The 18,367-nt window shown below is 35.6% G+C and overlaps 1 protein-coding gene across 1 annotated transcript in view; it reads left to right on the top strand.

Annotated features, from left to right (window-relative positions):
• The window catches only part of ASCC3 (activating signal cointegrator 1 complex subunit 3), a 451,184-nt gene that overhangs the window by 267,112 nt on the left and 165,705 nt on the right, over positions 1 to 18,367 (top strand). The window contains exons 17-21 of the mRNA XM_006881191.1: positions 3,266 to 3,430; positions 7,842 to 7,928; positions 8,757 to 8,933; positions 11,965 to 12,190; positions 13,669 to 13,823. Of these exons, the coding sequence (XP_006881253.1) occupies positions 3,266 to 3,430; positions 7,842 to 7,928; positions 8,757 to 8,933; positions 11,965 to 12,190; positions 13,669 to 13,823 (810 nt within the window). The remainder of the gene's footprint in view (positions 1 to 3,265; positions 3,431 to 7,841; positions 7,929 to 8,756; positions 8,934 to 11,964; positions 12,191 to 13,668; positions 13,824 to 18,367) is intronic.

Genomic DNA, 18,367 nt, shown 5'->3' on the forward strand with positions numbered 1-18,367 from the left:
GTGTTAAGTCAAGGCACTCTGGTGGCCTGGTGGGTAAGAAGTTGTTCTGGCAACCCAAAGGCAGAAAGTTTGAAACCACCAGCCTGTGCCTCATGAGAAAGATGGATCATCTCCTCCTATGCAATTTTCAGCTTCTGAAACTCACTAGACAGTCTAGTCTGACTCATTTCCAACTTAATGGCAATGAGTCTGTCAGTTGAGTCAATGTTAAGTCAATATAAGTAAAATTGAATTAACTCTAAGAGCTTCATCATTTTACTGATGATATATTATGTGTTGTTGTTATGTACTATTGAGTCAGAACCAACCCATAGCTGACACTCTGACTGATTTTCAGAGGCAGTTAATTACATGGGAGGAGATTGCCTATCTTTCTCCTGTGGAGCACCTGGTGGATTTCAACCACATATCTTCAGGATTGCCACTCAGCTTCTTAAAATTAGACCATCAGAGCTCTGTGTGTGGGTCTGTGTATTTCATTACGTTATCAGAGCAGTTAATAGTTTTAGATGGTTTGTTGTTGGGTTTTTTTAAATTATTTTACTTTCCTTATACTGTATTTTTTATTATGAGCAAACTGAACCTTAAGACCAGTGAGTGGAAAGAGTGAGAAGGTAGAAAAATGAAAAGTGGTATTACTAGTTTCAAAGCTACTATTCTGAAATTATTGGGTTTTTACTTAGATTGACTCTAGTATATAACTGTCTTCATATATTGCCTTCCTCTTATCAGCCACATGCTTTTCTAATTCTAGAAAAGAAGAACATTATAACCTGTAACCTTACACTTTAAAAAAATGATACTGCCTGTTCATGTTTTCAAATAAGACTTTTGTGAAAGCTTTATAAAGACCTTTGTTGGTACTGTGAAAATATTATAAAGAAATAAAAATAAATCACAGCATATTCTAAAAGGTTAATTCATACCATATCTTAGAATAAGATAGGTATCTATTTCAAAGAACTAAATTAATATTAGAGTCATTTTTTACTTGTAATTTTGCCATATAAATAAAGGGGTTTTTTCCCCAAGATGCATAATTTGACAGTCTTCACACAGAAAAACAAGCTTAGAGAATCTTGTTTTTCTTATCTCTGTGTTTTCATTTTATTACTCACTATTTGTAGCCCCAAGAGTACGTGTTAACTAATACAAATCAAGTGATTTAGCATGATTTAGTAACATACAATTAATGTTTCCAGAAGATGAACATGGTATATATATCACATCTGAAAATATTTATGTATCTTTATATTTGCTAATATGACTTCATTATGTTTATAGGAAACCTTTTTGTCCCAACAGAGAAAGGGATCACTGCATGGTTTGAAGTCAGGCCTGGTATATATCAGGGCTGTATCTTTTCTCCATAACTGTTCAATCTGTATGTTGAACAGATCATTTGAGAAACTGGACTTTATGAAGAAAAATGTGACATCAGGGTTATAGGAAGACGTCAGTAACCTGTGTTATGCAGATGGCACAACCTTGCTTGCTGAAAGCAAGGAGGATTGGAGGATTTGAGGCTCTTGTTCCAGAGCCTCAAGTCAAGGACTGCAGCCTTCAATATGGATTATATCTCAACATCAAGAAAACAAAAATCCTCACCACTCGGCCCTTGACAACATCATGATAGATAGAAGATTGAAATTGTCAGCAGTTTCTTCTTGCTTGGATCCACAGTCAGCATTCTTGATCTACTATCAGGACCTTTCCAAATCCCTGAAGAGCAGTGATGTCAGTCTAAAGACTAAGTTCTATCTAATTCAAGCCATAGTCTTTTCAATCACTACTATACATCTGAGAGCTGGACAGTGAATAAGGATGACAAAAACATCTATGCCTTTGAATTATGGTATTGGAGAAGAGTGCTGAATATCACACAGGCGGCCAAAAGAACAGATATGGCTTGGAGAAAGTGAAACCAGAGTGCTCCCTGGCAGCAAAGATGGAAAAGCTTTGTATCAGATTCTTTGAGCATGTTGCAAGGAGAGGCTATTCCTTCATCATTCTTGGAAAATTGGAGGATCAATGAATGAGAAGAAGATCCTCAATGAAATGGACTGAACTACTGTTCAAATGCGTGAGAGATGATGAGGATAGCACAGGATAGTACGGGCTTCAGAACTGTTGTTCATGGGGTCACTATGAGTCATACTGGACAATGATACACTATGACTTTTGAGTTTATTTTCCTACAGTTGATTTTCTTTGCCTCCTTTTTCTGACTTTTCAATTTACCTTAGCAATATTTTTTCCAAAAAAAGCTGTTATAGAAATACAAATTATGACAGTGAAAGTAATAATTTCTTAATTCTGAAGCTTTTTTTTTTACTTCTAATTTTTTTTATGATTAGAGGTTGGCCTTCAAGATTTGGCTTGTGTACATGCTTATGTTTACATCCAGACACATAGTTACAAGTAGATACTGATGTATACATCCTAGCTAATAATTTTTTAAAAATATTTTGTATTAAATGGTATGTCTGACCTAGTGCTAAGACACTATGCTGTAATCCCAAACACATGTGGTTCGAATCCATCAGCTGCTCTGTGGGAAGAATATGAGGAGTCTCCTCCCTGAGATTTACGATCTCTGAAAACCAAGGTTAGATAGAGGTTGGTTCCAACTTGATGACACAAAACAATGTAAAAAAAAAACAATGCAATTTAGGTAGTAGTTTCAAAACTATTTTTAAAAAGTCATGATTTACTTAATTTTGTGCTTTTCCTCTGTTATGTGGAAGAAAGGCTTTGCATAAGCAGTTAGGAAATCAGAATGAATACTAGAATCACTCTTAAAAAGATAAGTTTTTAATTGACCTTTTCATGTTATAACTGATAGGGGATGTGTCCTCACTATCGTTTTTCCAAATAATTGATAAAGTAGGAATATGGTTTGGTAATTTTTAATCTTTAATTTACTCTGAAAGAGAGAAGACATTGCTTACATTATTTTTTTTCCTTTTTAAATCTGACTTTTAAATATCTTAAATACTGTAAGACCATCTTAGATTTTAAAATTAACAACTGATAGCTGAATATAAAATAAATATTGATAGTTTGTTACTTTTTAAGAGCTTCCTTCATTTAGGCTTTTTTATAGCCAAATTTTGATAAGAATGCACATCTTTAAATATTATAATTAAAAACTACTCTAACTGAAATACTAACAAAAAATTTAATGCTCATAAATAAGTTTTTGCAAATGATAACACCCTAAAAATATCATCTAAATGGTTATATTATTATTTTTTTTCCCTAGATGGACCCAGGATTAGAAAAACATCGAGAACAACTCATCATTGAAGTTGGACGAAAGTTAGACAAAGCTCGGATGATTCGTTTTGAGGAGCGAACCGGTTATTTTTCCTCCACTGATTTGGGCAGAACTGCAAGTCACTACTATATTAAATACAACACCATTGAGGTATTGTACTGAGTTGAACAAATGTAGTAATGGGTTCGTCATTAGATGCAAATACTATATAGCCTTCAGGATACATTTTCAAAAGTAATTCACAGTGTAAAGTTCATATAAGTCAACATGCAATAAAAGAAAAGTAAGATTTTAAATTAAAGTATGTGTCACTGAAGGGTCATACTACAGTCTGTGATAGAATGCTATGTGATTTGGATGTGGTATGAGCAGCACCTTATAATTGTGAGAGCCCACATCCAGTTGTTGCTGCTGCCGCTGTCGGAGCAGAGTCTAAAAGGAGAAGTGGCAGCAGTACTTAAGAAGGCAAGAGCAGCAGTGGCACAAAGGGAAGCAAGCAGGGAGGAAACAGAGTTTGCACAGCGCCCATTCTGTCCTGGCCTCTTGAGCAGCAGAAGCAGCCTCTTGTATCTACTGCCCACCTATCCACCAGACAGACCATGTCTTCTTCACTCTTACATGGCTTACCAGGGCCCAGTGCTGCAGGTGTCTGAGTTTGAGGTCTATAAACCATTAGGATGAAATAATAAATGAGTCTCTTTGCTTTGAAAAACAAGAACCCTTGTGGTACCACAGATCTGAATGTTATCGGTTATTTCTTGAACAGACATCATGTGACACATACCTGTATTAGGATATCTTTTGTTATACTGCTCAAAAGATATAAGAAGTAGGTAAGCCCAAGCCTAAAACAGAAAGAACATGTTGGTGAGACCTATGAAATGAAAACTTAGTTAATTTCTAAGTGGAAGGTAATATTTTAATGATATCCTTGGATAAAAATTTAAAAAATAAGTGTTAAAATATGGAGAAATACTTAACAAGTGTTATAAAGACTAATAAATTTATAAGTCAACTTGGTCGTATTATATGGGCAATTTAAGACCGTTTCAAGGATAATTTTAACCTTTGAATGTAGTCCTATATAAGTTTGTGAGTCACTGTGCTATTTGCAGTTTTAAAAGTATTTTCATATATTCATCTGTACTCATATGTACACACGCTCACATGTGTGTGCTTTCTAACAAATGTTGATGTACTGGATATGTAATGATCTTCTGTGAAAGAACACTTAAATTTGAAGAGAAACAGGTAATGTAGGAGATAAGTTATAGTGTACTTAACCATTATTTTTATCTTAAAATTCTTTTTAATACAAAAAGTGATTGAAATCATTAAAATAAAATTACTGTAGATATAGTAATTCCTACGCATATATGAAATGTGCATTTTGTACATATTTATTGTATTCTTAAGGATCTCAGCTGGTGCACACTGTTTGTACTTAAATAAGAAAAGTGGTTCAGACCCAACAAGAGGAACTGCAGAAGCAATGGCCTGGCAGTCTGTTTCTGTGAGGATTATAGGAAGGAAAACTCACGGAGGAGTTCTACTCTATAACGATTTGAGACTTAAGTGAATTTTAAGTATGATGCTGCCATGAATCAGTTATCTCAATGACAGGTGACAGCAGCAGCATGTTCTTGTTGTACTTAACTAGCTTTTTCTACCTTTCCTCATAAAAAGCTTCTGTTTGTGTACAGATTTTTATCTAAAGCCTTTTTAAATTTTTCATTCAATCACTCATACATTTTATTTTATAGCATTAATTACAATTACATAATGCCATTATTTAAAATGTCTTGTAAAGTCCTCGCTGTACCATCCTTTTCTGTTCACTCTATCTATCCATCTTCTAACCTGTTTTCCTTCTACCTTTCTTCACATCTGTGTTAACTTTCAACTTTTGTTTCGATGTAGAAACTTTTCTTTAGCTTCCTCCCCCCGCCAAACAAAGGCTTTTCATATTTTGTCTCTCAACTCTCATAAGTTCACGCCGAAGTTTCTGCACATTTTCCCTAGCCTTCTATTACTTCCAACACTTACTTTCATTCATTTTGTTCACTGATTTACCATTCTCAATTTGTCCTCTGAGTAGAATATTGCTGTCAAACTAGCTTTTGTCTAGTTTTCATCTAACTTCAAAATGTTTAGATGCTCTAACCTTTCTTTGGCTGGCTTTCTTCTTTATTTTAAAGAATTTTCTTGGCCTAGTTCATAGGGAATTATTGCATCACTATCCCAAAGGCCATACTTCCTCGGAGAATTTACCAGCAGCTCAGTGGGAGAAAGAAAGATGGGCAGTCTCTTCTCAGGCAATTTGCAGCCTGATAAAACCCACTGGAGAGTTAGCTATGAGTGTTTGGAAGTTTTTAGTTTTAGTTTCTTATTTATTTATTATTCTTGTTTGTTTTTAATACTCAGTTTTTGGTATGCTCTTGATAGTAACATTGTGACTTATTTACTAGAATCCTTTGATTACATAGTCTGTCTCAAATTTTGATATGATTTATTAATAATTTCAACCAGTAAACAGTTGTCAGATTGTCATGGCAGCCTGTGGTGTGTCTGTTTAGAACTGTGCTTGATAGGTTTTCAGTGTCTGATTTTTTTTGTAGCTATATCACTAGACATTTCTGTTGAAGACCCTCAAGATAGACTTGAACCTCCAACCTTTAAGGCAAGAGCTATCAGGTTATACAAAATTTGTACCATACAAGGGCTTCATGACCAGTTTTGAAGTGCACTTTCCTATTTGAAAACAAGCAAAGACTAGATTGTTATGGTGAACATTTTTAGTTATCTAATGGCACATAGGAATAGATGGTATACCAATTGACATATTTCAGTTAACAGATGCTGCCCTGGACGTGCTCACCAAGTTGTGCCAAGAAATGTGGAGAACAACCACTTGGCCAACTGATTGGAAGAGATCGATATTTGTTCCTATCCCAAAGAAAGGTGACCCAACAGAATGTGGAAACTACAGAAGAATCTCACTGATTTCATATGCAAGCAAGATTTTACTGAAGATTATCCAAAAACGACTGGAACAGCACATCAGCAGAGAACTACCAGAAGTCCAGGCTGGGTTTAGAAGGGGTCATGGTACTAGGGATATTGTAGCTGATGTTAGATGGATTTTGGCTGAAAGCAGGGAATACCAGAGGAATGTCTATCAGTGTTTCATTGACTATGCAAAGGCATTTGACTGTGTAGATCATAACAAACTATGGCTGACTCTGAGAAGAATGGGAATCCCAGAAGACTTGATCGTTCTAATGCGAAACTTATACTTGGACCAGGAGGCATTCGTCAGAACAGAGCAAGGGAACACTGTATGGTTCAAAATTGGGAAGGGCATACGCCAGGGATGCATCCTATCTCCATACCTTTTCAACCTACATGCAGAACAGATTATCCGGGAGGCTGGGCTCTATGAGGAGAAATGTGGGGTCAGGATTGGTGGACGATTTATCACCAATCTGTGTTACGCAGATGACACAACCCTGCTTGCTGAAACTGAAGAGGACCTGAAGCGGCTGCTTCAGAGTGTCAAAGACTGCAGCCTACAATATGGATCGAGGCTCAATGTCAGAAAGACAAAGATTCTCACCACTGGACCAATTGGCAGCATCAGGATGTATGGTGAAGAGATTGAGATTGTATACAGCTTTAGTTTGCTTGGCCCCACAGTCAACAGTCTTGGCACCAGCAGCCAGGAAATTAAAAGGCTCATTGCCATGGGAAAGTCTGCTGTTAGGGACCTCTCCAAAGTGCTGAAGAGCAGTGGTGTCTCTTTGGAGACTAAGGTGCGTCTGATACAGGCCATGGTCTTCGCAATCACCTGTTGTGCATCAGAGAGTTGGACAATGACCAAGGAGGATAGAAGGAGAATTGGTGCCTTTGAGCTGTGGTGCTGGAGAAGAGTATTGAGAATACCATGGACTGCTAGGAAAACAAACAGATTTGTCCTGGAAAGGGTTAAACCGGGTGGCTCCTTGGAGGCAAGGATTCTGAGGCTCTGTCTAACATACTTTGGACATGTTGTGAGGAGAGACAGGTCCTTAGAGAGGGACATCATGCTTGGGAGGGTGGAGGGACAGCGCAGGAGAGGAAGGCCCTCTATGAGGTGGGTTGATTCAGTGACTGGGATAATTGGGATGGGGGTGTCAGAGACAGTACGATTGGCACAGGACAGAGCGGAGTTTAGGGCTGTTGTACATAGGGTCTCTATGAGTCACAAGCAACTCGACGGCACATAACAACAACACAATGGCACATAACAACAACACAACAATGTTGGTCTTGTTTGTTTGTTTGTTTTTAACTGATTTCATTGATCTTTTTTGTTTCTAAGAGTATTTCCTAGCTAATTATGTTTTGTAGTATTAAATTTGATGATGTTGTGAGTTAACAGTTTGGAGTAGTAGAGCTACAGATATAACTTCATTGCCTAGGGCTCCAGTGTTTCTCAAGTATGATGATTTTGTGGTCATGTTTTTAATACATGATATTTCATTGAACTATCTATTTTAATAATAAAACTATTTGCTTACAGACTTTTAATGAACTCTTTGATGCCCACAAAACAGAAAGTGATATATTTGCTATAGTCTCCAAAGCTGAAGAATTTGATCAAATCAAGGTAAGATTATTTTACTCTTGACTCATATAATCAAAGTATATGCATTCATATGTGTGCAAAAGCTTATAATTACTCTTTATAAAATATAAAGTGCATAATACTTTACATTTGAGTATCACGAGTCTTTTCAGTTTTTCAAAGCATCTATTATACTTGATAGTATGTGTGATGTCATACTTTGCTCCAAATCAAATGTCATATAAATGGGTTTTACAGTAATAAAACTGTTGAGGAATACAGTATGTACATTTTGGTTTATTTACAATATGAAATTCACTGAAATAAATATAAAAGATCTGCGTGATTCAAACTTGGATAAGTATATTTCCATAGAAGTGTTATAATTTAATCTTATTAACAGTAAAAACTTTAATATTTAGCATTACAGTACTCTGCAATTTTAAACTATGAATGTGCTATACCACACAAAAATATATGACTATAATGAATGCATTTGAAGATAATTCAAGTTTGCTCTAATCCATTTGGGCAAAGGTTTTAGTCTGGTCAAATAAAAAATGAAATCTCATCAGTTGAAGGATGGCGAGGTCAGGGATTTAATTATTAAGGCATATCGAATTTTTTGTATGTCAATGGCAACTTGAATATTGGTGATGAATAATAAAATATAATTTAATCAGGTTCCAGATAGTTTCTAGTTGTATTTTGTTAGGTATTTGTGGGGGAAAACCCCTAATATTTAGTTATGTATCACAGGAAGTTGTTGAGTTATAGCAAATAGAAACGTTTAAAAACTTGACATGTCAGTATGAAAAAAGAATGTCATAATCTCCCCAAATATTCTTATGAAAACATTGGTTCTTTTAGGTCAGAGAAGAAGAAATAGAAGAGTTAGATGCTTTATTGAACAATTACTGTGAACTCACAGCTCCTGGAGGTGTAGAGAACAATTACGGGAAAATAAATATCCTACTTCAAACCTACATCAGCCGAGGAGAAATGGATAGTTTCTCTCTTATATCAGATTCTGCATATGTTGCCCAGGTAAGAATCTTACTTTCCTTCTCTTTTCTGTTCCTTGTTTATTTCCAGGGATTCAAAGAATTAACTTTTGATATACTGTGAATGCACTTCAGTTAGGGTATCTATCTTTTATAAATCTTTGCATTAGTTTCTTTGAATTGACTTATCTTTTATACCATATGTGATATTAAACCAGGTCTCGAAGTGGAATTTGGTGGTGGTTTTAATTGTTTTTTGCATTTTATTATTATTTTCATTTTAGAGTTTTAAAATCTTAAATTTCTGTTGCTTAAAAAAAATTAATCTACTTGTTGTTTTGCTTATTTTTTTAATGCCAGAGTTCATTTCTTGTGCTTAATAAAGGGCAAAGATACAGGCTATTTCGGGCACAAATAAAATGTTGTGTAATTTGTAGCTTTTCCTATACTGTTATAAATATATCTTCTTACCATTAAATAAGTTTTAGTGAATATTTCTTATACCATAGATTCTGTGTGATTTGACTCTGATTTTAAAAAAGTCCTTTCTTCTGTTGATATTTTACAGTTGAAGACTGAAAGAAAAATATTCTTTAAACTACAACCTGTTAAATTTGTTAGAAAAATATAAACTGCTCTAATACCTGTATTTTTATATCCAGATACTCATAGGCAGTAATACAGCATTTTGTGTACTGCACTCAAATGAAAGGTTTTCTTTCCTGGAATACTTTTAAAATATACATGATTTCCCTCTTAAGAATATACTGTTTACTAATTTCTATCCTTTAAGTAGCCTTGTTGATGTTGTGGTTTAGCACTCAATTGCTAACTGCACAGTCAGAAATCAAAACCCACCAGTCCTTCTGTCTGAGAAAGACCTAACAGCCTGGTCTCTAAAGGATTTATAGTCTGTGGAGGGAACAGTTTTATACTGTGTCTTATGTGGCCACTGCGAACCAGAATTAACTGCAGCACATTCATCTGAAAAATTAAAACTTAATATTTTTTGGAAATATGGCAGTATTCTACTGTATATTTTATGTTGTAATTCAAGGAGTTATTGTAGAAAAAGTATGTTTACATTAAACAAACTATTATTAGTAGCCTTACTTACTCAGGAGTGCTATATGACCATGAAATATACATAAGCAATTTGAATTAATGCCAAAGTTAACTAAAGTAACCAAGAGAGCAAATAACTATTTCATGTTTTTTATTATATAAATGTAACGAAAAAGTTTTCAGATTTTGAAATATGTATGATCCTGCCAATGAATAAATATTCCTTAATAATCACTATTTCTAACTTCTTTTGTTGTATTTTTCTGTGTTTTTTTTTTTTTTTTTTTTTCACAAACTATGGCCTTTTATTTCAGCGCCTTTGCTTACATTTGTACAATATATTACATAATTCTCCACTGGTTGCAGGTTATTTTTCTGAAAAATAATAGAATATTGGCATTTTACATTTTTCAGTGACTATATATTGTAAGCTAATGATTTAAGTAAAGGCAAAGATTTACCAGATTGTACATGACTAATCTGGCCAAGTGTGTGCTTGATTAAAGATTATGAAGACATTATCAGACCTAAAGAATCATTTTGCAGTAAAAACTAACAATTATTGCATAACTAGAACCCAGGAAGTCAACCATAGAAGATTAAGCATATTCTTCAAAGCATTTCTAGTTTTCTGTCAATATTTTTAATGCACTTGTCTTCATTGAATGTGGTAACTGGTTTTTTTCTTTATATTTTATGTTGTGTGTCGTTCCACAAGCACTTCCTCAACTCTGAAAAATGACAGTTGTCTCTACAGTCTTCAACTTTTTGTTTTTCAGCCCTCAAACATTTAGCTCAAGTAGCCTAACATGAACAAGGACCTGTTTAGCTTATATGACCAATAAATATTAGAGATTTTGGTCATTATATTTATCCAGCTGTTATCATTGAGAATAAAATGTTCAATTTATTTGCCATTCCCTGATTCTTAATAAAACTCATCCTGTCATTCCTAATAGATTTCAGACTACTCTTCAGGTTACTAAATGTTATTTTTGTTCTTATATTTCCAGTGCTGAAATAAAGCAATCAAATGTGTCCAAAGAAAAATATTTTATAAAGGATGTAAGCCAAAGCCCTTGAATATTATGCTCATTTCTAATCTTATCATTTCAAGTGGGTGTTTTTTTTCTGTTTCTCAGTCTGTATAAACTCTTTTTCAAATTTTGAACAGATGTAGCATTTTTCATTTTCAAGTACAGATACCATCAGATATTGGAAAATGTGTTTAAGTTTTCAGATTTTTTAAAAGACCTTCAATAAAATAATGTCAAAATTAATGACAGAGGGAAAGAACAAAAAAAAAAAAATTTGAACCAATTGTAGGCACCTGGGAGTTGGGAAGCTTAATTTATTTTAGCTTTCTATCCACTAGGGAGCTTTGAGGGCCTAGTGGTAAGAAGCTCTGCTGCCGCCTCGAAGGCTTGAATTCACTTGCTGCTCTATGGGAGAAGATGAGTAGTCTCCTCCCTTACAATTTACTGCCTCTAAAAATCTGCTATAGGATCAGCTATGAGTCAGTTCCAATTTGCCACCATACAACAACTTGTCTATTATAATAAGTAGCAAGATCTTAGAGTTGACTTTGGAGTCATTTAGACCTGGCTTTGAATTGATAGCCAAACACAAACTGCCGAGTTATTAACTACTCCAGATTATAATAGCCTCAACACCCTCCTAAACACTTTGCATGGATGTGTCCTGTAATCCAGATTTATTCATTTTTTGATAATATGGCAGTAGAGTTTTGAAAATACGAGATTAGTGCTTCCTAATAAATGAGAAGTAAATCCACATTCTGAGAGTTAAACAAGTAATATCCGTATATAAAGGATTTAATTATTCTTCCACAGAAATAATAATTAAGGTCACAGAAGATTAAGTGCTGCCCCACAAGTAAAGGATGGAACTTGACTGACTTCTTTTGAAACTGAGTCTGAATGGTAAAGTTACTGACAGATGTAAAAGCATATTGAGGCTAACCACCAATTCCCTTTGTTATTCTTCAGAATGCAGGTAGAATTGTCCGTGCTCTTTTTGAAATTGCTCTAAGAAAACGTTGGCCTACCATGACCTACAAGCTCCTGAATCTTAGTAAAGTCATCGATAAGAGGCTGTGGGGCTGGGCTAGCCCTTTGAGACAATTTTCAGTCTTACCACCACATATTCTTACAAGATTAGAAGAAAAAAAACTTAGTGTGGATAAGCTGAAAGATATGAGGAAAGATGAAATAGGTAAGGAAATAAAATTGTTTTAATATATATCTGTGTAAATATATTTTAGTGGATAAAAAGTATTGTGAATTTTCACACTACCCAGGATACATTTCTACCACTTTAAATTTATTTTTTGTTTCTTTAAATTCAAGTAGAAGTTGTTCCAAATTCTAAGAACTTAGTTCAGTAATTTTAATAAGTTGGATATATTACAGATATAAGATTACATGAGGAATTATTTATGTTCTTATTTTATTATTTTGCATTCCATTTTAAAATCTTTTATTATATATATCTCATGAGTATTATAGTAGCAGAAATTGTGAATCTTAAACTACTTATCTAAAGTAGCTTCATTTTTGCATAAATATATCTATCTATATATCTTTAATCACAATTGGTACCAGTAGGTAACTAACATTTGTTATTCTGTTTTTTCATGTAATATTGACAAGTTCATCCTAAATTTATAATCCTATATATGTTGATGATTTGTTGATCCACTAAATATGTACTACATCAGACTGTAAGATAAACATTGCATATGAAAAGAGTCAAGCTGATGAAAAATGAAAGAGTCTGAAGCTATGAAAGGATGCTGAGGTAGTTATTACCTTTGAAGAAGAAAAATTATAGTATTGTTGGTACTGTTTCCCCTATGACACTAAAGAAGAACAGAAGTATCAATAAATAATAGAGACACTGGGAGTATTAATGATGGAAATTAAAGGTATATACATTGGGGTAACAAATATTTTATCAAATTCATGTAGGCTACTTTAGTTTTAAATATGCAAATATAAGAAAGTTTTGTATTTATTTATAAGTGCTTTTTTTTAGAAAAAGCACTTATTTGAAGAATAGAAACACATGAAACCTTGCAATTTGAAATAAAATCTATTTTCAGTCAGTTACACTGATTAAAGTGGAAAATGTTTGTAGTTAATCACACTTTTTTGTACAGTATTCATTGATACTCGTATATCTGTCTCTATTAAAAAACTTGGTCACGTATTAAAATATATATGTGGATAATATTGTGCCACATTGTCCATGTTTTATATGTTTTCTGGATATAAGGGTGAATGACTGAATTGCATTTACTTTTTGAAGGTCATAGAATGCTTAAACAGACTTCAAATGAATTAATGGCTATTTTCACAAAATGCTAAATCTTTTTTTCTACAGTTGCAAGCTAACTAGAAGAAAATGATGTCTAGTTATAATAGCTTAAACACTTTAAAGTCTCAGTAATTTTAAGAACCCTGGTAATAGCCTAGAAAACCTTGCTGCTGGTTTTCAGAGCTATGAATTGCTAATTCAAGTTAACTATTACAAAATATTCAAACATGTCAGGTCAAGAATGTCAGCTATTCTACATAGCAAATCATAAAACAAGCAATAAAATCACCTTCACTGAAATCCCATTTAAAAGTCAGATTGTATTGTTTTTCCTCTATGTGGACACAATTCTTCTATGTGATACTCCTTTTCAGGTCACATATTGCATCATGTGAATATTGGACTGAAAGTCAAACAATGTGTTCATCAAATTCCTTCTGTTATGATGGAAGCATCTATTCAGCCCATCACACGGACTGTTCTCAGAGTGACACTCAGCATCTGTCCTGATTTCACATGGAATGATCAGGTAGAAATAGCAAATACTCAAATCCATGCTATACAAAAATGTCTGTTGTACAGGTTTAGCTCCTCTGCCTTATAGCTGTTTGCAAGGCATCCATGGTATAATGCAGTAATATAGATTAACTAATTGTTGTTGTTGTTGTTTTTATGTGCATCGAGTCATTTGCCACTCAAGTGACCCTAGGTACAATAGCCCTAAACCCTGCGATATCCTGTGCCAATCGCATTGCCTCTGACACACCCATCCCGATTGCCCCAGTCACTGAATCAATCCACCTCATAGAGGGTCTTCCCCTCCTGCGCTGTCCCTCCACCCTCCCAAGCATGATGTCCCTCTCCAAAGACCTGTCTCTCCTTACAGCATGTCCACAGTATGTCAGACAAAGCCCCAGAATCCTTGCCTCCAAGTAGTAGCCTGGTTTAACCGTCTCCAGGATGAATCTGTTTGTTTTCTTGGCAGTCCAGGGTACATTCAATACTGTTCTCCAGCACCACAGCTCAAAGGCATCAATTCTCCTATCCTCCCTAGTCATTGTTCAACTCTCTGATGCATATATAACAAGCGATTGCAAAGACCATGGCCTGTGTCAGGTGCACCTTAGTCTCCAGAGAGACACCGTTGCTCTTGAGTACTTTAGAGAAGTCCCTAACAGCAGACAGATAACTAATTAGACACCCTTAATACATTTGATTTTTTTAAATGTTGTTAGGTGCCATTGATTTGGTTCTGACCCATAGTGACCTCATGTACAAGACAAAACACTGTCCAATCCTGCTCCATCCTTACCATCATCATTGCTGTGTTTTAAGTCCATTGCAGCCAGGTGCCATCATGTGGGGCCTAGGCTAGTCCCTGAAGGAGGACATCATACATGGTAAAATAGAAAGTCAGTGAAAAAGAGGAAGACCCTCAGTGAGATGGATTGAAACAGTGGCTGCAACAATGAGCTGGAACAAAGCAGTGATTCTGAGGATACCCCAGGACAGGACAGTATTTCATTTTCATGTACATTGGATTGCTATGAATTTGGATCAACTTTGAGTACTTCACAATGACAACAACAACTACTTTACGAAGCATAATATCCTTCTCTAAGGACTGATCCTTCCTGAGAATATCTCCAAAGTCCATGAGGCAGTGCATTTAGGAAACCTAAAACGTCACCACTGTTTATTCATTTGATGAATTCATTTTCATTTTGATTTTGTCATGTTCTTTTTCACTCACCTTGCTGTCAAGTCCTCTCTTATTTCATGTTTCCTCTGTTGCCTTTATTTTTACAGTCTCTTTCATATCATCTTGACCTTCCAGAAATTTAAGATTCTCTATGTTAAGAGGTGTTTTTAAATACAGTTTCCTCTAACATATATCTCTTTTATTCCTTACCATTATATTTACAAATTACGCTACATGTTCCTCCAGATCCTGGTCACTTATTTCTTTACTATTAAGACCTTGTTCTCAGTTATGACCAATGCTTGCCTGGTTAGGACAGTAAATAGAGTTTCTTCTGTTGTTTTTCTTTACTTCTGTAAGTATTTAGAACTGTTGGGAATATAATTCTTTAAAATAACATTTCTGGACTTATATAATATTCCTGTTACTGTATTTACTTCTTCTTCTGTTCCTTCTCCAGTAGAGAGAGAGAGAGTGAGAGTGTGTGTGTGTGTTTATGTATGTTTATTCAGTCTTTACCTTCAAGAAGCTACTGGGGGGAGAGAGGTACATCAGTTAAATGCAGTGTAGTACAGTAACATATATACAATGGTGAGTCTGATCATAACATTTTGATGAGATAGAGAACTGATCATTAGTGCCATCTTGTGGGACACTGTGTTGGCTCATTTTGTTGTTATTATCCTACTTGAATAGCACATTAGGAATCTCAGATTGCCTTGTGAGTAAGAATTTGTATTGCCAGCCCAAAGACAGATGGTTCGAATTCACCAGCTGCTCAAGTGAGAAAGATGGGAAGTCTCTTCTCATGTAATTTACAGCTTCTGTAAACCCACTAAAGGATCAGCTCTGAGTCAGTTCTAACCCAATGGCAATGAGTTAAGTTTACTAAATATAATTGGAATATTGCCATCTCTACAATGTAGTGACCTTTCTCTACTACACCATTAAAAAAAAGGTGATTGCGCCTGATCTGGGCTATAGTCTTTGCAATTACATGCTATACATCAGAGAGTTGGACAGTGAATAGAGTTGATAGAAAGAGAATTGATGCCTTTGAGCTGTGGTACTGAAGAAGAGTGTTGAACATACCATGGACTGCTAGGAAAACAAGCAGGTTTGTCCTGGAAAAGGTGACGCCAGAATGCTTCTTGGAGTCAAGGATTCTGAAGCTTCATTTGACATACTTTGGGTATGTTGTAAGGAGGGACTGGTCCTTGGAGAGGGACATCATGTTTGGCAGAGTGGAGGGGCAGCAAAGGAGAGGAAGACCTTCGATGAAATGGATCGATTCTGTGACTCGAGTGGTGGGGATAAGTCGTTTGAGATGGCTAGGTTGGCACAGGATAAAACTGCGTTTAGAGCTCTTGTACATAGCGTCGCTATGAGTCACAAATGATTTGATGGCACATAATAACAACAAAAACAACAGCAGTGCTTACATCACACGATTATTCTAAGATTCTAGTTAAATGGATGTAAATACCTTCTTCATTTCCTGGCATCAAACAAAAAATCAGTATGCTCTAAAATTGCCCAGTCATATTTCTAACCTATTCTGCCATTAATGTTAGAACAATAAACCACTTAACCATTCATGCCTTTAGTTTTCTCATCCATAGACTTGTATAATTGACTGTGTAAAGGCATTTGACTTGTGTGAATGACAACAAACTATGGCTAACCTTGAGGAAAATGAGAATCCCAGAACACTTGATTATACTTATGCGAAACTATACTTGGAGCAGGAAGCAGTCTCCAGAACAGAACGGGGAAACACCGCATGGTTCAAAATCAGGAAAGGATTGTCTCTGGGATGCATCCTATATTCATACATTTTCAGTCTATATGGAGAACAGATCATTTGGGAAGCAGGGCTTTAAGAGGCGGAATGTGGCATCAGAATTGGATGAAGACTCATTTACAACCTTCATTATGCAGATGACAAAACCTTGCTTGCTGAAAGTGAAGAGGACATGAAGCACTTGCTGTAGAAAGTCAAAGACTGTAGTTTTCAATGTAGACTGAAGCTTAACATCAAGAAGACAAAAATTCTCACCACTGGGCCAGTTGGCAGCACCATGATAGATAGAGAAGAGATTGAGGTTGTTAACAATTACAGCTTGCTCAGCTCCACAGTCAACACTCTCAGCACCAGCAGTTTGGAAATCAAAAGGTGAATTACACTGGGAAAATCTGCTGTGCGGATCCTCGCCAGAGTACTGAAAAGCAACAATGTCTGTCTAGATTAAGGTGCGCCTGATCCCATCCATGGTCTTCGCAATTACTTGCTGTGCATCATAGAACTGGAAAATGACTAAGGATGATAGAAGAATTGATGCCTTTGAATTGTGGTTCTGGAGAAGAATCTTGATCATACCATGGACTGCCAAGAAAACAAATAGGTCTGTCTTGGAGAGGGTAAAACCATGTCTCTCCTTGGAGACTAGGATTTTGAAGCTCCACCTCACTTACTTTGGGCACGTGGCCAGGAGGGACCATTCCTTGGAGAAGGACATCATGCTCACAACGGTGGAGATACAGCGCAGGAAAGGATGAACCTGGATGAGATGATAGATACAGTATCTGGGGCAGCGGGGGTTGTTATATCAGAATTAGTAAGACTGGTTCAAGACAGGAGAGTGTTCAGTTCAGAGCTAATGTACATAGGGTCACTATGGGTTGCAGATGACTCAACAACAATAAGACTTATATAATACTAATTCTTTTTCTCACAGAATCTTTTAAGGACATGATTATAAAAATTACATTTAAAATTTCTATAAATATAAACTTTTACAAAAATATGAAATAATAAACCCCACTGCAATTGTGTTTATTTCAATTTATAATAACACTGTAGGACACGACAGAACTACTCCATATAGTTTCCAAGACTAAATCTGTACAGGATCAGACTGTTCTGCTTTCCCTACACTTAGAAGCTGGGGGGTTCAAATCACAGATGTTGTAGATGTTATGGTTAGCAAGAACCCCAACACTTAACTTGCTTTGTTGCCAAGGTAATTCCCCTAAACTCATATTTCAGATTGTTTATATAGCAGACTATTGTGAACTACAATATGGACTGAGGCTCAATGTCAAGAAGACAAAGATTCTCACCACTGGACCAATTGGCAGCATCAGGCTGGATGGTGAAGAGATTGAGATTGCACACAGCTTTAGTTTGCTTGGCTCCATAGTCAACAGTCTTGGCACCAGCAGCAAGGAAATTACAAAGGCACATTGCCATGGGAAAGTCTGCTGTTAGGGACTTCTCCAAACTACTGAAGAGCAATGGTGTCTCTCTGGAGACTAAGGTGCGTCTGATACAGGCCATGGTCTTCGCAATCACTTGTTATGCATCAGAG

This window comes from Elephantulus edwardii, unplaced genomic scaffold (genome assembly GCF_000299155.1).
Source record: "Elephantulus edwardii isolate Elephantulus edwardi_28Jun2011 unplaced genomic scaffold, EleEdw1.0 scaffold00013, whole genome shotgun sequence".
Lineage (NCBI taxonomy): Eukaryota > Metazoa > Chordata > Mammalia > Macroscelidea > Macroscelididae > Elephantulus > Elephantulus edwardii.